At 40.2% G+C, this 20,334-nt stretch overlaps 1 protein-coding gene across 16 annotated transcripts; it reads left to right on the plus strand.

The window, feature by feature from the left end:
* Window positions 1-52: 52 nt before the first annotated feature.
* LOC118270028 (heterogeneous nuclear ribonucleoprotein R) lies at window positions 53-20,334 on the plus strand. Of its 16 annotated transcripts, none has more exons than XM_035585448.2 (16): window positions 1,404-1,814; window positions 2,231-2,436; window positions 2,687-2,798; window positions 4,976-5,169; window positions 6,477-6,604; window positions 8,162-8,403; window positions 12,554-12,689; window positions 13,119-13,252; window positions 13,347-13,421; window positions 13,521-13,670; window positions 13,843-13,988; window positions 15,279-15,364; window positions 16,533-16,675; window positions 17,283-17,342; window positions 18,429-18,582; window positions 19,279-20,334. In XM_035585448.2, exons 3-16 carry the CDS (start codon window positions 2,688-2,690, stop codon window positions 19,407-19,409), a joined length of 1,890 nt encoding a protein of 629 aa, XP_035441341.1. In that variant the 5' UTR covers window positions 1,404-1,814; window positions 2,231-2,436; window position 2,687; the 3' UTR covers window positions 19,410-20,334. The 16 variants fall into 16 exon arrangements, with proteins under 16 accessions (XP_035441344.1, XP_035441341.1, XP_035441347.1 ...); XM_035585454.2 differs by having other exon boundaries at window positions 1,405-1,814; window positions 13,350-13,421; XM_035585450.2 differs by lacking the exon at window positions 12,554-12,689 and adding an exon at window positions 12,201-12,336 and having other exon boundaries at window positions 1,406-1,814; window positions 2,392-2,436.

The raw sequence follows: 20,334 nt of genomic DNA on the forward strand, positions 1-20,334 counted from the left end.
TGTTTGCAAAATGGTTATTTATAGATGTGAGTGTCCATGACGGATGGTTCGTGCTATTTCTAAGGTCCCGAGAAATGGTGAGTAATAACATTCATGATGTAAGTTTTGTAAAAGTTCTAATCAATGAAAATGAAACACAATATTTACTTACAAAGAGTTTCAATATTTCTAATATCGTGCAAAGAGTTTTACACAAAACGAAGAATGAATGATTCCGTAATAACTGGTCGATACAAATTATTATAGAAATCGAATCAAAAAAGAATAAAATAACCACAACTCAAATTTTGAGTTGTCAATTATTATAAATAGTGATGTTCTGGACGTAATCGTAAAGTATCGGTTTTTTATTGTTATTATCACGTGGAAAAATAGTGAAATGTTTTTCTATGGGATTATTAATTAAAATTATCATACGAACAAAATCTTTTCTCAAGTCTGGGCCGGAAACCCGGTGAGAGTTCGTTTTGCCGCTATACTTTTATCGCTATTGATATTAAGAAAATGTGAGAAAGGAAGTGTGTCTGTCGTGGTGCTACAAGACACACTACACCCGAGTTCTTTCTTTGTAAAGAAAGGAAGAGTCTGCATCAATGGTTTGAGCCGTTTTCAACTTCATGTAGGATGAAATTAAGATTCATATTGGCAGTGAAAGGGCCGTATTGGAGCCTTGTCCGTACAAAACGAGACACCCGCAGTAGCTGCCCTACCTACCTACCCACATAACGCGACGGATACAGATCCGAGTTTCTTACTTACACATACAAGTGAAGTACGAAGGCCAGTTTTAAATATGTGTATGTGTCGCGAATACATACGGCTTCGATGATCAGCAGGTGTAAGCGAACTAAAGGCGAGGGGTTATTGCGATTAACTCTTTTATCCCTTCGTTTCCATATCAAAGAGTAATGAACCTTGTTCTACTATTGGACAACGTCGATTAGTAACCGTGTGATTTTTTATTGAATGAAAAGTAACATTATTCAAGCAATACTGTATTCAAGTTATAGGAACCTACTTAATATTGATGTTCTATTTTGAATCGTAATGAAATCTTATTAGAACTGTTAATGTTGATTTCTACTTAGTTTTATACTTATAAGAAAATAGTATTGCCAATAAGTATTGGTACATTACGTATTGGCAATACTATTTTATTATTTCTAATAAGTATCTACTTTAAAAAATCTAGTTTGTTCTAATTGGATATTTTAGAACAATAAATTATTATTATGTTTGTTTTGATTTTTATTTAAATTAAGATTGTAAATATAAACAACGTATTAAGAGACAAAACCTAAGTATTTAACTAATTGTAGTAACAAAGGCGAAACTGGCAGTGAATCGATTGCGAGTAACGAAGGTCAAAGGGTTTGCAAGTGTGCGTATGTATGCAAGTATGCAGGCGAGCTCGGTGCGGCGTCGCTGCTGCACGCCTGCACCGGTGGTTGCAACACCCTCCCCCCTTCATTCTCGGCTTCTCGCTCGTCGCCGTCTTGCCGCTAGCCTGTCTCACCTCGCGGCCGGCAGCCTTGCGCGACGCGCCGCGCTCTTTCACATTCAAAATTATTCGCAATCGCAACCATTGCAAAAACTCTCTGTGCAATAAAATACTTAATATTTCGATGCGTTCACAATTAGTCTGAAAACAGAGAGGTAGTTTAAAGTTAACAAAGAAATTAAGTGCCTTTTAAACTTTGAATGCACTCCTCGTTGCATGTCCCGCGCGCGTCGTTATGAGAACCCCGTACTGGCGGTCACGTTGACGTCGCGCCGCCATATCTGTCTCGGCCACCAACTAGCAAAATTAATAGGTAATTATTTCGTGTACAGTGTTTTTGATTGATTTTGTCGTTCAGTGATTGTGTATTAAAGTGTTTTCTATCTTCTGGCATCCGTTGTGGTGATTCCAATTGGATTCTTTTTGGATATTGAGGCGCGCGCCGGCCGGTTCTTATCGGGTGCAATGCAGTTGCACTCTCAACTTATTGCAGTTTTGCATTCACCAAAGTTTCATGCGCGGAAAGTTTCTAGTGTTTATATCTTGCTCGAAGAGGATTGTAAATGTGTTTTAAAGTGATTATTCGTTAAAAGTGATATGTGAAGCGGTTTCTAAAGAGCTGTCACAGTTTGCTGTGTTATTTCGGTCATTGACCGCCGGAATTCGCATCTCCTTTATATTAGTGGTGTTGTTAGATTTTTTGACATAATTCTGATTTTCGTTTTTTAGGCTCAAAAATTGTGTCACTTCACTAGAAGAATGCAATGACACGCGCATTCGCTTTTTGAAATTTCACCTTCACCCGGATGGAATGAGGAGTGCACAATCCCATTGTTTCACAGTTTCATATGTTTGAACATCATTTGTTTTTTTGTTTTTCGGACGATTAGAGAGTTATCATTTTCTTCCAAAATTACAAAAATTACAAAATAAAGGTAAATATTATAATTTTCCTCCGTATTATATAAATTTAAAATATATTATTTTTGCAAATTATTTGAAGGCATTGCTCACACGCGTGGCTTCCTTGAATCGCTGTTCAATGACATCATCTGTAGGCAAGCCATGAGAGATCCCAATTCTTAGTGAATTAAATCATACTAAACTTTATTCTAAAGTTACATGAAACCCTCCTAAGCTGCCACAATTGAGTGTAGTGTGTGTAAAATGATAATGAATGTGCAGAATGGCGGAGGGCAATGGAGAAATACCCATTGAAGAGGTACCTGGGAAGGACTCCGATGTTGGCCGGACACCGGATTACCGCAAACTCATTGACTATGGCTTGGATCCTAAGGTAAGGTTTGATTCCTAGTGGTCTCTAGTTAATATGGTTAATTTTGGGTAGCTTGTAGTAGTTTACATGCCTAACAAATCACTGTCTTTCTGTAAAAGAGGTTTGCAAAATTGACAATTTGCAAAAAACAAGTTTGTCGATGTGAAACTTAAGTTTGGCATAATTTATGGAACTTGTTGGTATGTTGTGTATGTATGTAATGATATCTTGTAGATATAGGTAGTACAAGACAATATTTAATGTATGTATTAACAAAATTCATATTTCTGAAACTGTCCGGCTCACCAGTGAGCCTCACATAGCTCAACCAATAATTGACTCAAGGCAAGCTCAGGCAAATATTAGTGAATCTTGATTATATTTATTCAGTAAAATAAGTTATTATTGTTGTTTTAGCATTATTTTCAAATTCATATTAGAAATATAATATTATTTTTCTTATAAGAACCATACTGGAATATGAAATACCAGTAAAATCTGATAGCAATGTATTCTTATTGGAATTTAAATATATTAATAAGATGTTTTTGATATGTAGGTTGCTAATAATAATTATATGGGTATGTGTTATATACTCAGTGCTTGTATAAAACATAGATCTGACTCATTACATAAATAGTTGCTTAGCTAAATTTTACAGATAAGGTTTCTAAACTTATGGGATGTTTAAAAGAAAGATGGCTATTCAAATAGTACCACTAAGTCTTAAAATGTAATAATACTACATTTAGAGTGAATTTCAATAAAAATGCAAAAAAGTCTAGTTAGAACTGAATAGGTAGGAAAGTCAGCCTGAATTAACATTACTAAATCACACTCAGTGGCTGTAATAAAATCAAGTTTAAACATCAGTGTAGGTAATAAAACAGGTTTAGTACTCAGTAGGTACTGATTCACACATCTTATCATAGACTAGGTATTAGTTCTTAGAAATCCATGTGGGTATTCAATTCTTTATGTTGCTACACTTGAAAGTAAATGCCTAAAAGAAGTTATTATGTTGGTAGCATATACATATTTGCACTTTCTCTGTTTGTTTGATAGTGTTGTCTTGACCTCTGCCATTTATTATCTGGGCACCTGCAATGCATACATACATATTGGCTTGCATGTTTTTAAAAATGGTTGCTACTCAGTGCTATCAAATATACATATTTTTATTGAGTAGCTGTGCTTGTACTGGGCTGGTCCAGTGCCCTATGTACCTTTTGTTGTATCTAAAATATTACCTTATTAGAATAAATAGGAATTTTAATAATGTAGGCAAATTAATAGCATGTAGGCAATTTTTTTTATCCAATTCAATTTTGTATTTCTTATTGGAAAAAAATCTTATATGATTTCAATTCCAACTGAATTCCAACTGGATTTAAAAAATGGTTTGCTATGTTGCTTCAATCACTTGTAAACAATGGAGTATGAATTTATTATTCGAAAATCCTTTGATACATAATGTGAGTACATGGTGGCATGAGTAGACGTCGTGGGCAGTGGACACCGAGAGGGTCGAGGACGGCGCGGGGGGCGGCGCTGAGTAATTTTCCTCGTCACTGTCCTTTGCAACTTAAAGTATTAAATTATTTATCCTTTTATTTCGAAGAAATACTTACACAGGCCCGCCCATAGCTGCCACAGTGTTGGTTACATAGTAACACTTCATTCTCTTATCTTCACTCATAAAATTATTTACTTGCTTGGATTGCGATGGTCAGTGTACTGCTACATTATCGTGAGGATAGCTAAGTGATACGATATCGTTTATGATATAATATTCCACATTTACTCTTATGATAGGTACCTATCAAATGGCAACCTAATCAAAAATTGCATTCTCAAGCTGTAAATACTTTAATGGGTGCGTAAGTGATAACGTACCCATTAAGCACATAAAATTACTTCATTCGACCACCGCCAGTATAGATAATCTCAGATAGCCAGTATGAAATCTTAAGAGTTAAAATAGTGTTTTAATACAGGACATGGTCGCATTAAATTATCCCGAGTTATAGCAGGGCATTGAATCGGTGTTGCGTACGCGACGCTGGCTCAACTTTAAATGGAATAGACAATAACGATGTACCTACTCACCATTGAATAGCCACCGTGCGAAACTCGTACGCTGTGATTTCTATATCGGTAGAAATTGTATTTAATGGAGAATATAATGTCGTTTCCAGGTAGCAGCCAAGCTCGACGACATTTATAAGACTGGAAAGCTAGCGCACGCCGAACTGGATGAACGTGCGTTAGATGCCTTAAAAGAATTTCCATCCGACGGTGCTTTAAGTGTTCTTGGACAATTTTTAGATTCAAATCTCGAGCATGTATCTAATAAAAGTGCTTATTTATGTGGAGTCATGAAGACCTATAGGTGAGTACCCATGTTTTATTATTTCGCTTGGCAACACGATCATAATATTGGATGATTGCCAAACTGCCCGGTATATCTAGGTCACAATCTTGAAAAATTGATTTGACATATTATAGGCCGCGGTATGGGACAACCGTTGAATTTAAATCGCGCGGCCCTCTGCCTGAGTAACTAGGAAACGATGCGGTTTTATATACTGCACGACCTTGTCTCGGAATGGCAATGTGAAAATCGACGCAGAATTTAAAAATACCTTTTTTGTACAGCATCAAGCCTTGACGAAGCCAATCACCGGCTAGGGAGTTTCCGACCAATCAAAATTATTGTTCCTACAGTCTACCGAATTAAATATGTCGTGTCGAAGTGACGACCTTTGAGAGAAGAGGTCACTTCGATACCGACCATTAAAATGCAATAAAACTGATTGTCGTTTCTGAAATGCCCTCACACTGACATTAGGCGGAGGTAGTGTTCCGCAAGTTTAGTTCTTTTCGGTAGCAAAGTTGTACCTCTGTAGCATTTAACTAGGGCAGTAGTTCTGTTAAGCAATAAATTGTTTGATATTACCGTGTTGAGGTAGGTTAGCATTTCTGATTCTTTGGGTTTTTAGTAGAAAAATGTACGTTAAGAATCTAATAATAAAATATTTATATCCTGAGATGAAATCGTATGTTTATGAGGTACACACGATGTGTTTGTTGTCCAGTAAATGCCCCCACACAGTTGAGAATAAGTTGACAGTGGATGAGGCGAGAAAGTGACCCGTTAATTGATACGCGACACGGTGGCTGTAGCTGGAATGGTCGCTCTGTGACGGACTGACGGATCATTTTGCTTGTGTCCTCATGTTTATTTGCGCCGCCCGTCGCAAGATTAGATTACGGATGGTCATTAGCCTCTGTGCAGTCGTGATGCAGAACCTGTTTGCAAGATTTAATAAAATGTTAATAGAAATTATCCTTTGTGGCCTTTTTGCTAAGTTAGGTATGCAATTTTAGTTTCCAATTTTTATAGATATAATTATGTCGTAAATTGAGTTTGTATCACGAGTGTCGGTTTCTGTACGAGTATTAAGTGCCTCAATTGCGCAGTGTCTGTAACATGATTGTTGAACCCCGTCTCGTTTGATTCTCGAAGGTTTATTTGTTAAGTGATTATTGTACCCAACAAAGCCCTACAATGGAGAAGAAAAGTACAATAAATAAGTCGATTCGAGTTTGTTTCCAACAACATAACTTGATGTAAAATGTAGGAAGCCACTTAAGATTCTCACAGAAATAATTGACGAGTGAACTATTGTATTCCAGACAGAAAAGCAGAGCGGGTGTCCAAGGAGCGCCCGCGTTGGCTTCAACTGTCCCCGTGAAGGGCCCCGACGAAGAGAAGATCAAACAAATATTAGCCCGGACCGGGTACACGTTAGATGTTACCACAGGTCAGTACTCTAGCTGAAAAGGGACCACAGACCTTTGACCGGTAGATAAGTAATGGAGAAATTAGTTTACAGATAAGGCGTAGGAATCTGTAAATAGACGCAATCATTTTGAGTTAGAATCTAATTCCAGTGATTCAATAATGAGTGTAATTAACCACGTTTTAATACTTTGTCATGGAATAATTCGTTCGACTTACATTTTCTTCCGCGATAGCAATCATTTTAGTTGTACGCAAAGTAGTCGATCGATTTGTTGCCTACTGCCTATCTTGTTTTTCCACATTTTTACGAAGCCGAACTGGCAGCATTCTTCAAAATAAAACAATGTTATTTGATTGTGAATGCAACGTGCGCACCCGCGTACATTGTACATGCGAATAATAAAGTTCTCAAGTTGTGTGCAATGCGGTGCGAAGGACATATGTACTTCATTATGTTGTCCTTTCTTTAATTTGTCAAGGATATCTTTGTTGAAGTATCAAGTATTTGTATAGAATTTTAAATGAATTAGTATTCAATTAAATGTAAAGAAATTACTAAATTCAAAATTGCTTTGTCCAGGTTGCCTTTTCACTGTCTCATGGGTTATTATAGAATATGAGCATCATGAAGAGCTTTCCTCTCTTCACTGCCTAAGTTCATGTAGTTACACTTGCTGTCGAAGCTACATCCTGGTGCTTATTAGTCTCGCTTATGATCACTAGACCAAACATGCAATAAGTGCCTAGTGGCAATGTACGAAAAATTTCATGTTCAGTCAATTTCATTAGTGTAAAAAACTTTGCTTGACTACCTTCAAAGTATTATTGAAACTTTCGATTTTGAAATTGTCTGTAATTCCACGGAGTTTGATATTTCGCCTAGCGTTTCGCAATGCTCGGTCCCTAATAAAGTAAGCGAATATTCATGACCAGCTTCCTGCGTGTGGTTTTGCATGCATAGAATTTAGTAGGAACGGTATAAAAAGCAGTCTGTGAAGTCTGTGTAGCCGTGAAAAGCTTTCTGAAGTTAAGAAACTTGTCCTTCTCAAATGAATTGTAGTATAAGGAAACATTATTTACAATCATTCCAGTAGTTTCTAGGCCTAATATTCTATATCTATAATCTTTCCCTCTTTATCTTTGTTCTTGTTGTAGATTAAACAATTCGAGTCTAGATTTAATTCGTAGTGATAATCATGCTGCCACCTACATATTCGATATTGGTAGGTGTGATATTTATGAGTTGGAATTGTAAATAGCAATCAGATTGAAATCTAATTAGATTTTCTAATCTTTCTAAGATTTCAATCTGATTTTATATAAGAATTGGTTCTAATAAGAAAATTGGATTTTCTAACCACTGTAGGTTCTAGTTAGTAATAATTAACGGAAATAAAAATTCATCGTCATTAAGGTGAATGTTCATTTCCCGTTAATTATAAAATGAAAACTTTTATGACTTTGTGTTAAGTTAGTACATTTACAGGTTTACCGTTGAAACGTAACTCTATTATTCAAGTGAACCAGTCGTCAAAGATTTTCGGTTGTAATGAACCTGGATGTATTGCGTGTGCAGGTCAACGCAAGTACGGTGGGCCGCCGCCCGGGTGGGAGGGCGGCACGCCGGGCGCCGGCTGCGAGGTGTTCTGCGGGAAGATCCCGAAGGACATGTACGAGGACGAGCTCATCCCGCTGTTCGAGCGCTGCGGCACCATCTGGGACCTGCGCCTCATGATGGACCCCATGACGGGCACCAACCGCGGCTACGCCTTCGTGACGTTCACGACGCGCGAGGCCACGCAGCGCGCCGTGCAGGAGGTGAGCCCCATGTCCGCAGCGTAGTCGCGCCGTCTCCGCACGCACTGTCGTTCGGGGGAGAGGTAGTCCGTACATGTTAGAGTAGCTAATGCATGTTACGTGATGTTCTATATATATATTTTTGGTTAGTATCTTTTGGAAACTTTCATTTTACTTTATTTAGTCGATGTTGCTCCTGCTTTAACTATTGGATCTGACGTACCTGAGCTCTAAATTGTGCTGAATCTATGATGAAAGCAAATTACCACTCCCTCGAACTTTAGTGTACAATAAGCCGTAGAGTTGTTGAACAAACATTTGCTACAAAGATTGGTGCCATCTGTGGGCACAGAGCGCGTCCTTGGCGGTTTGCAAATATTTTGATAACCAGCGGCTTGCGCCGATAGTGCGGCACCTATCTTTGTGCGATACATGGATGTTATCGAGCACATCTGTACCAATAGCCAACATTACAGCACACTGTGTTATCGCAAAACTAAAACAATGGTGCAATTGTTCATTATCAGCATATCACGATTGGTAACACAAAATTGTGTCAAAACTCTAAAGCTTTCTGAGGATTTTTTATATTGATTAAAATTGGTGTTATTAATTTGAAACAAAATTATTCTAATTTGACGTCTACTTTCCAGGTGACTCGCCGAAATGTTTAAGTATATTCCCTTGACAGATTAACAGTATCACAGCACTTAGCTGCCTCGCGTTTGGCCACTCGCCCTGCGCGCGCCCCTGGCGGAACCATCACGTTCCTTCTGCGCCACTCTCCTCTGCCGAAGCAGACGTAGCTTGCCTTGTTGTTAGTCCGTAGTCCGCAGCATCATGATGGTTCCTCCGAGCGCAGGGAGAGTGACCAAACCGCGGCGTCACTTGCAAGACTACTAGTACTCATCAGCCAGTATTTTTGCAAGTTCCCAATCATTTGCCTGTCGAATATGTTCACAGTCACACTTGGGAGACTTAGATTTAAGCTTCTTCTATCATTTAAAAAGCATGTCATTAATATCCCGCTCACGGCGGCCATTTGCACTCATCCGCACTAAATTATTCCCTTTTGTATCTGCTCACAGTAATAATATAAAGTTGATGATGTTGAACGCTTCGTGGCAAGCAGCCGCCGTCCAATTAATATGTATAATCACTGAATTTGTGTAAATGTGCAAACATAACACCTATAAACTGATCTAGCCTCGCTTGTCCTGAGATATCATCCCGTTCTTACTGTTGCACCTCGTTCAATTTTAAGTTGCTTTAATTTTATTTTATTTTTTGTTACCATGACACGTACTCGCTTCTTTTTATTTTCACTTCATCAAACGGTCCACTTACAGGGTTAACTTTGAATTGGCTTCGAAAAGTTCTCCAACTGAGAATTTAATATATGGGGCATTTCACGTCAAGCGGACAAGCAAAATTAAGTGAGGTCGCGAAATTTGTTCATATTCTGGTAAGTTATACTTCTAGTGGATATGAATGAGCACACATTTTTTTTGTATGGGCCTTTATTGTTGAGTTATGAGCTTTTAAAAATTTACAATGTATGAAGTCCATACTTTTTGGACGCTTATTATTTGTATCAATCAATTTGGAAGAGAAAATTAAAAATATGGTGTCTTAAAGTAGAAAGCCTGTAGTTTTTAATTTTTTTATCAATTTCCAAATTTGAATTTTCTTACGTATAGTAAACCGGAAGTAAAGATTTTAAATGGAGTTTTGGGTAACTTCGACATATTTTTTTAAATATTTTAATTTTAAATTAAAGCTATTTTTATCATTATTCTTCATATAAAAAATTAGAACGTGATCGCCAATAGTTTCAAAGTTAGAGCAAATTGAGTACATACACATCGCTATGTGCGCAACATCTAGTACTTATTTAGTGTAGGTAGATATAAGATTTTTTTCCAAATCTAGTTAATTTAGTGTGTAAATCTAGTTACTTTAGTGTGTAAAAAACAGTTATTATAAATCGCTGCTATAGTATATGAATAGACTGCTAAAAATATCTAAAATAATGCTATTTGGTGCAAAATACTAGTACTCATATAGGACTGGTAAGGTTTCATTAATTGAGATTGAAATAATAACATTAATCATAATTTAAAACTTTATTTCGTAATTTTAACAGTTTTACTATATGCACTATTACTTGTTATTTTCACACGTAGACCTTCTTTGATAGGAAGAAAACTATGAAAGTTTTTGGTTCCGGGAACAGTGATAGCGGAGGCAAAACGGATTCGTAAAAATCTCGCTCCTGTTGGATACTTTCTTTCGAACAGTAGTATATTGACGTTTCAGGTAACGATGATTTTGCCCATTCATATAACTTCAAAGGTGAAGTGATAGCCTTATTTGCAGACTGCAAACTGGCACGGGTTGCTAAACGTTTGAGGTTTCCTCCAAGACCATCACATGGCCATAAAATACATTACAGACGGAGCTCCGCAACATTTTAAGAATAGGTTTAATTTTGTGAACCTATTTTATTACAAGCAAGATTTTAACACAGAAGCTCAGTTACACTTTCATGCAACAGCTCATGGAAAAGGGCCATGTGATGGTCTTGGAGGAAACCTCAAACGTTTAGCAACCCGTGCCAGTTTGTAGTCTGCAAATAAGGCTATCACTTCACCTTTGAAGTTATATGAATGGGCAAAATCATCGTTACCTGAAACGTCAATATACTACTGTTCGAAAGAAAGTATCCAACAGGAGCGAGATTTTTTACGAATCCGTTTTGCCTCCGCTATCACTGTTCCCGGAACCAAAAACTTTCATAGTTTTCTTCCTATCAAAGAAGGTCTACGTGTGAAAATAACAAGTAATAGTGCATATAGTAAAACTGTTAAAATTACGAAATAAAGTTTTTAATTATGATTAATGTTATTATTTCAATCTCAATTAATGAAACCTTACCAGTCCTATATGAGTACTAGTATTTTGCACCAAATAGCATTATTTTAGATATTTTTAGCAGTCTATTCATATACTATAGCAGCGATTTATAATAACTGTTTTTTACACACTAAAGTAACTAGATTTACACACTAAATTAACTAGATTTGGAAAAAATCTTATATCTACCTACACTAAATAAGTACTAGATGTTGCGCACATAGCGATGTGTATGTACTCAATTTGCTCTAACTTTGAAACTATTGGCGATCACGTTCTAATTTTTTATATGAAGAATAATGATAAAAATAGCTTTAATTTAAAATTAAAATATTTAAAAAAATATGTCGAAGTTACCCAAAACTCCATTTAAAATCTTTACTTCCGGTTTACTATACGTAAGAAAATTCAAATTTGGAAATTGATAAAAAAATTAAAAACTACAGGCTTTCTACTTTAAGACACCATATTTTTAATTTTCTCTTACAAATTGATTGATACAAATAATAAGCGTCCAAAAAGTATGGACTTCATACATTGTAAATTTTTAAAAGCTCATAACTCAGCAATAAAGGCCCATATAAAAAAAAAAAAATGTGTGCTCATTCATATCCACTAGAAGTATAACTTACCAGAATATGAACAAATTTCGCGACCTCACTTAATTTTGCTTGTCCGCTTGACGTGAAATGCCCCATATCTCAGGCTCTCCTCTTTGCTCCGTACAACACTGTCGGCTTATCATCCAAATTCAGTTAACTCATTACGATTGGCTCTAACCGTCATCATCTCTCGCGCGTCGCTCGTCGCGCGTCGACGAGGCAAGCCTCGCAGGCCTACGGCCCCAAGGGTCAGAATCGACGCCCTTTTTCAAAATTTTTCCCTTGTTATTTTTCCCACAGCTCGATAATCACGAAATAAAACCTGGGAAGACTCTGAGAATTAAGATTAGCGTACCGAATCTGCGACTTTTCGTCGGCAACATTCCCAAGTCTAAAGGCAAAGAGGAGATACTGGAAGAGTTTGGTAAATTAACAGGTAAAGTGTCACTCGAATGAATTAAGGAGTTTATAGAGTTGTCGGGTTGAGTGCGTGGGGCTTGGTGTGGACCGGCTCGGGCTCCCGCTTGCGTCCCGCTTGTCCCTGTCCTGCGCTCCCTCCCGCGATCTCCAGTCATACGGCCGCCAGCCGGGCTGGCCGCCGCCCAGCGACCCGGCCCCGGCCCAGGCTATTCTCCCTCGAATTGTTCTTGCAGCTGAATGATTATGAAATTCGAAAGGGGAAAAAGATTGGCGTAACAGTTTCCTTTAACAATCACCGGTTATTCGTGGGGAATATCCCTAAGAATCGAGATCGGGACGATTTGTTTGAGGAGTTTACTAGGCACGCACGTAAGTCCTTGTCGAATTCATAATAAGTGCTACTCGGTTGATAAGTTAGCGAGCCGCGGAGCACCGCCCCGCGCGCGGCCCGTTGGGGGCCCGGGCCGCGGACCCGGCTGCGGGGCCAGGGGCCCACCGCGCGCCCTCGTGGGGCCCCGCCGCGCGCGGCGCCGTGGCCCGCGGCTCGCCGACCGTACCTTTGATTGGCCTTTGCCTCGAGAATGCTCACTGGTCATGACTGGAGAACCTTGCTGTTGTTCTCTAGAATAGAATTCTTCAGTACCGTATATGTTCTCCTGGAATATCGTTTGATTTGCTTCATATTCTGTAGCGTTGAATGACTGACTTTTGCGCGTCGGGCTCGAGGGAAGCTTTGTTCATACCGTTAGCGTGCCTGCGCCCCGCTTCCAGGTCCTTATCCATATTTTATGATTGCAGCTGGGCTCGTCGAAGTTATAATATATAGTTCGCCCGATGACAAGAAGAAAAATAGAGGATTTTGTTTTTTGGAATACGAGTCTCACAAAGCGGCGTCACTAGCTAAACGTAGACTTGGCACTGGTAGAATAAAGGTAAATGTTAATTCTTACACATACCCGGTGTTCCATTAGTGGGCGCCTTCAGAGCCGAGCGTTAGTGTAATGTTATGTTTGTTTATAATTCGAGCAGGTATGGGGCTGTGATATAATAGTGGATTGGGCGGACCCTCAAGAGGAACCTGACGAGCAAACAATGAGCAAAGTAAGTTCCCAAATCTCTCTTTATGTAAGTTAACTATACTGCAATAGTGTCCATCTCAACCAGTACAGATTGCAGCAGTATAACTGTGTGATGTGTCAGGTGAAGGTGTTGTACGCGCGCAACCTGACGCAAGAGATAACTGAAGACGCGCTGAAGGAAGAGTTCGAGCGCTACGGCACTGTGGAGCGCGTCAAGAAAATTAAGGATTACGCGTTCGTGCATTTTGAGGACCGGGACTGTGCAGTAAAGGTGAGCACTATTTAAACATGATAGCATGGAGAACAGCTAGAATAATAATCATATTTCATTTCAAAAACCTCGTTTCTTAATTCTGATTTCATCTAAATGGCAACCACATTTACTGGACTGGTAAATACGGTAGATCGAATCTGCTCCTCAAAATACTGCGTAAAATTTCCAGGCGATGCAAGAGCTAGACGGTAAAGAAATGGGTGGTGCGCGACTGGAAGTGTCGCTAGCCAAGCCGCCGTCCGACAAGAAGAAGAAAGAAGAAATACTGCGCGCGCGCGAACGACGTATGATGCAGATGATCCATGGCCGCGGCGGGTAAGTTCATAACCTTTTTACTAACTCTTGAGGAACCAACAAACAAATGACGTGAACTTATTTTGCTCTAGAGAAGAAAACAAAAAGCTTACTGAAAAATTGGTTTTTAATTAAATATAGAACCGTTTAACAGATTATGAGCCCCTGTCGTGTCTTGAAATTAGTCGAGTCACCTCGTCAAATGGTTACGTTTTCTCTCTGGTCAAAATGAATTTACTTGAGATTTGTTTCATGGTTCCTCTACCAAAACAATTGTCTGATATTTTTTTGTACTTCCCCGACGTACATTTTGCTAAGATACATCTCAGTTTATATAACTTAATTGTTTCCGTAAAGTTAAATATCGATTTTCATATTGCAAAGAAGTTAATCTTTATTATGCCTCAGTAAACCATCAAACAGGGTGGTTGAAACTTGTATCTGAACGAGTTGTTACAACGACAAAATAAAGCACCAAAATTGAAAAACAAAAAACAAAGCCCAAACATCAGCATCTATATCCATTCAATGGGGCCTACCGTATTTTGGGTCATCAGATGGCGCTAGTGTGAATCTTTAGTTTTTCGTCCAATAGGTAATTAGCTAGTGTCACACCATTGGACGTTTAATATTTGACAGCTGCTGTGATTGGACAAAAAAACTTACATTTCCGCCATCTGGTGGGCAAAAAAACGATAGCCCCCATTTCCAATCAATTTGTAAGAGATCTTTACCGATTTCATTTGAAATCTCATTTCAATCTTAAGAAAAAGGAAAGTAAATTATCAAGAACATGAGTAAACCAATTGTAACCAAACAAGTAGGTACTTGACTCATTAATGTGAATTACTTATTATCATTGTTGCAACGAATTGCACCATGAATGAATATGTTGTTTGAATGGCAATACATGTTGATGGTAGCGCGCGCTTCACACACATATTAATTAATAAAACTTGTCGCAAGTTGCTAACACATGTTATAAAACGTTATTATTCATAGATTCTTTTTTATTCATATTTAACAGTTATTTGCTGGTCTTTGATGACTAAAAAAAGGATTGCAATAAAGATATAAAAATATACTTAAACGCTTGTAACAGTCTTAGTAAAATAACCTAATGATGTTTACAAGCGATGAGCAAAGGAATTGAACAGCCAGCAGCTACAGGGCGACATATTTCGCCGCATTGTGAGGGAACAGGAGGACGGAGGAGACGTGTGTGTAAGTGCAGCGGGGCTAGGTTTGAGAGTTTACCGAGGCTGGCTAGGCACGCTCACGATGTATGTAACGTCGGGTGTTAACTGTCAGATTCGATTGGTGCAGCTGCTCGCCGGTGCTGCGCGGCCGCACGCCGCAGCCGCAGCCGCGCCCGCCGCAGGCGCGCGGCGACTACGGTCAGTATACACGCACCACACACTCCACACACGCCACACACACACCGACCGGACGCGGACGCTCGGCGCTCTCCTTACACAACCCCTAAACTCTAACTTGTAATATTGTAATACAATACGTTACGTAACATACTGTGTACGTAGAATTGTTGTCCCATACATGTGAAACGTTTTAACCAAAATAACGTGAAGGATATCCACCGAGCCTTCGTCGTACCAATAAACAGTACAAAGTGACAGCACACAGAGATAGGTGAAGGGAACTAGATAATCATATTTACCGTATAAAGAACCGCGAGATCATACTGCGAGATTATTAAAGTACAGCCTGTCTCCCTCCACCTAGCTCGCGATCCCTCACACGAACAGAGATGTGAACACGGTGTGGTCTCCACGCGCACACTCGCACAATCCGCTACTGTCCCTTACTAACAAGATGGCCGCTACTATACACTCAGTCCGGGACTTCCCCAAGTGTTGCCAGGTGGGTGGCTCATTGCCCCCCGTAAATAGAAAAGTTTGGGAGTTGATAGTGTATCGTTAAGGCCTCAATACATGTTTCATTAACGCTACTACCTAGGCTAGTTATTAATGATAGCTAGGAATAGGTTCGATGCATGGTTTCGGAAAACTTTCGATCTATCAAAGATAGTCGAGGGCTACACATGGTCCATATAAAGTGTAATAACAATATTAACAGACAGTGCATGCTACAATCTGAATTCATTGTGAGTGTCCAGGCGTCGGCCCCGCTGGAGCCTGGACACGTAACTACGCTTAGGTAGGTTCTGGTGGTGGGTCGTGACAATCAACATAGCCATTATCTCAATAAAATTTCATAAACAGTTTTATTCATCAGACAATGGACATGAACAGTTAGACATATCACGATGCATGTTGTTCCGTGTGTCGATACGTGAAGCTGCTTGATCGGTCCGTACCGAGGTGTGACCGCTACGGAGGAGCAGAGGTGTTGGATTTAACCCGTGTGCTGTTCCATACATACCTGTACTGAACCCCGAGTAAAGTGACGACAGCATGTGTTACTTGTAATCTTTTCCCGGTACGAGTGTCGTGGAGGCTCGCTATGCGCCAGCTGACATCGGTAGCTTGTAAGTTAGAGTTAGTTTAGCTTAGCCTCTAAAAGGCCTGTGTTGTGTGTTTATAGATTATGATTACGACTATTACGGGTACGGTGATTACCGAGGTGGCTACAATGAGCCATTTTACCGGTACGATGAGTTCTATTTTGATTACGCGGGGCCACCGCAACCGTCCGCCGTCCGCCAGCCTCCCAACAGACCGCAACCGGTGGGTCCCACACACACTCACTAATGTATCACTCTTATTTACTAGTCACTAGTCGCTGTACTCATTATTGTTCTATCGATTTTGATTTGCCAAATTTTTATCATCTACTGTTTTTATTTTTATTTTTGTTTAATCCCATCCTCGAACGGAGTTAGTGACTCGGTAAAGACGGTAGTGTGTAGGCCTGACGGTGGTGATTGCACTGGGCGGGCGGGGCCTCCGACTTGTCACTGATTGCCGGGAAAAGTGTTAGTGGGCGCGGGGTGGCCGTCGGCCGATCTCACCATCAGGTCTATATGGCTGCGGCCACTCCGACTAACATGCCCGTCTCATCTGTACCTGTTGTTTTCAGTTGCCATTTCACACTTGCACCGCTTAACGTCATGCCGCCGCGCTTGTCACCCCCATGTAGAGCTTTGCTTTGCTTATCACTAACCGATAACACGCCCGAGCTTTGCCACCCGCACACATCCCGTAGGCGAGGAAAGTAGCGTGCCCCCGAAGCTTTGGAACGCCCGAGTAATGTTGTAAAATTTCTCGTTGTTGTAACGAGGTAGAGAATATGTTGAGAAGACTTACTGACCCGCTTGGTAAATGCCTCACTCAGGACGACGAGCTCGGTCTCGGGCCCAACTCGCTTTACTACGATCTAACCGGAGGCATTCAGGTACCGCCGATTGGCGCCCACTTTATTCCAAATTGTATCTTGATGTTAGTGGATGTCAATGTTAGATTTGATTAGACGATATCTCCCACTTAGTTAATGTTGTAGATGTTATACATTTTTGAGTACAAGTAAAGTGTAGGCAAAGTAATTGACAATACTCGTTACCCTATCCTAGAATGCGTTTCTGTTGAATGATTCATTGATTAGAATGCTTCAGTAGGTACCTGATTGTTTCTTTGATTTACTTACTTCGACTTGGTATTGTGTGGCGTTCCATGGTAAAAGTGTTCTTTCTCGTAACAAAGCTTGAGACGTTGGCACTAACCATGTTTTTTGAGCTCATCACAGGTACTTTTATCTCGAAACCCACAATATAATTATGTATTTTGATATGCTATGCGACTTACGAACGTTGTGTTACTATCTTAACATTTAAATATTACATATATCACACAACTACTTCAACAGCGTTTGTAAGTTGCGTAGGATTATACATTTATTTATAGTGAAATTATATTTATTTTGGTATTTTGAAATAGATACATTGTATTGCGAATAGCAAAAATACTTTGCAGCATGACAGTAATTTATTCAAATTATTGTTTCACCTATAACGTAGCCATATATTTTGAGATTTCAAGTAAGCTGCATGAAGAGTTATAGTTGAAATGATAGTACTTGTTATGTTTTATTTTGGACCGATTTTCTGTACTTTTAAGTGATCATGTATGCAATAGAATCTTGAGCACATTAATGATTGACCGAAGTTGGTAAATGATGCAAGTTGATACTCTCTAGCATGTAATAGATCTGCTTGTATATTTTCAGATGTAAATAATTGGGTTTAATGTGCTTAGGTTTTTATTTTGGCTTAAATTTAACCAAACTCAGTAAGCATTTTATGAAACGGAAATCGGTCGCTGTATTATTTTTGCCACCTTAGCATCCCCCTCCCCAATACGTTCCTGCTGGCCCCCTGCGACTTGTAGTAATGGACAAGTTCTGGTCACGAGTCGTAGGGAGCCGGCTGAAGCGCGGGGGAGGCGGATGGTAGTGTCGCGGGTGTGAGCTGGTGGTTGTGCGCAGGCTGGGTCATGTGGGACGGGCGGGCGATGGGCGCGGCGCGCGGCGGCGCCGGCCCCCGCGGCTGGGGCCCGTGGTGGTGCGCGCCGCGTCGCGCGTGGCCGCCGCACGCCCAGCGCCATGCGTGGCAATCCCCGCGCCAAGCCAAGTTTACCAGGTCAGTATGAAGCGAACTATACTAGTCATGCATACTCCACACTAGCACACCTCCACAACCTGACACGTTTCTTTTCTTTTCATTCAAATGCTTGATTCGGGATCGAACAATGCATTGAGATCTCGTCACATAGGTGAACAAAAACATTAATTCCTTACCATCATAATGTCCACTTCACCCTAAACCTGCCTGACTTACTGCAAAATTCTAAATTACTATGGAAAGAAAATTGGACTCTCTCTCGGTCGACCTCGTTGCCCTTGAATAATATCCTGAAACCTTCTCCTTTTATTTCAGCATGTTTGATGGTTTGCGTGTAAATCTGGATTTCGATACATTCTATATCGGTAACTATCCCTCTCCTATATCGGTCCTTACTAGTCCTAGGGCTACCACAAACTTGGCCAAAATTGTAGAGCTCGATCGAGTGACGAGTCCATTTTTTCCTTCTGAAGTTTGTGGAAGACCTTTCATGATCATAGGAAATTCCAAAATGTAGGCCGGTTGTGGTCATTAAATTGCTCTGCCGGTCACAAGGTCGAGTTCTTCTAACAAAATTTATTGTGAATATTCCTTATCCCTAACCAAACCCACCCTTCAGCAGCTATAATCGTAGTGGTGTTGTACAGAATTGGTCATTTGTCGGAGAAACGAAATTTTATTTGAAATTGTACTTATGTGTTTTGTATGTCTTAGGTAAACGTAAACACGACGGGGGCCACCAGAACGTCGGGGGGGAGTGCAAGCGGCGGGTGGGCGCGGGCGGGTGCGGCGCGGGCGCGGGCTGGGGCGGCGGCGCGCTGGCGCAGCAGCCGCTGGCCAGCTAGCGCGGGGGCGCGGGGGGCGCGGGGAGCGCGAGGGGCGCGGGTAGGGAGCGGGGAGCGCGGGCGCGGGCGCCGCGGGCGGCCGGCCCCCGCATGGGAGGCACTACAAGCTGCGCGGGGGGTGCACTGGCCGCTGCGCGCGCGCGCTCGCGGCCCGCGGATACGTTCACGTCCGGTCCTCGCTGCGTGCCGAGAGGATCGCTCTACTTTTTTCTATATATGTGTTTTTTTATTTGATTTTCGAGTTTTCGATTTTGTATCGCATCGATCCGAAAAAATCTTAAAGTAGGACGTTATGAAATGTTTCGATTGTAAGTTTCCCGTTATGCTTATGTTTTTCACTGTCGTATTAGCCGTATATATATTTAATATATACTTTATTTGAGGGGAGCGCACGGCCGCGGTTGCCTGTTTGCGACCGTGCGCTTGGGTCGCGGACCCGTCGACTGTCTGTTTTTTTTTAATACATGTTATTCGATATATTTTATTCCTGTGAACGCATTTTGCGATGTGATGTGTATTTTAGCAGTAATTATTATATTGTAAGGAGTTTGACTGTTGTTTTTTGACATACTTACAACTTAGGATACTTGAATGAATTTAATCGGATTCTTGAATGAATTGAACTCTCCGACGACTAGCGATTACGGCTAAAATAAAACCACCCCCTGTACTCGAACATTTCCCGACTGTGTTCCTGCTTTAGTTTTTTTTGCTTTATTTTTATTACATATTTCCCTTAAAATACATTAGTGTGAGGCAGTAGTATTGTAAAGTTCAGGATTTCTGTAATGTTTATTATTGCTGTACTAAACTTTTTTTTGTATTCGACCACATAGCATGTCCATACTGTTAGAACTCGACTTGTATCAATCTTGTATCAGTTTAATATGTGGAATAAATTTGCAAAACTGTGTTTGCCTTATTA

This window comes from Spodoptera frugiperda, chromosome 30, assembly GCF_023101765.2.
Source record: "Spodoptera frugiperda isolate SF20-4 chromosome 30, AGI-APGP_CSIRO_Sfru_2.0, whole genome shotgun sequence".
Taxonomy (NCBI): domain Eukaryota; kingdom Metazoa; phylum Arthropoda; class Insecta; order Lepidoptera; family Noctuidae; genus Spodoptera; species Spodoptera frugiperda.

Bases quoted from the DNA above. Each gene is read 5' to 3' on its own strand.
- LOC118270028 (XM_035585451.2), top strand. From the start codon at position 2,688: ATGGCGGAGGGCAATGGAGAAATACCCATTGAAGAGGTACCTGGGAAG. The intron at 5,170-6,476 runs GTGAGTACCCAT...ATTGTATTCCAG, and splicing joins GGAGTCATGAAGACCTATAG to ACAGAAAAGCAGAGCGGGTG. The intron at 13,422-13,520 runs GTAAGTTCCCAA...GTGATGTGTCAG, and splicing joins ACGAGCAAACAATGAGCAAA to GTGAAGGTGTTGTACGCGCG.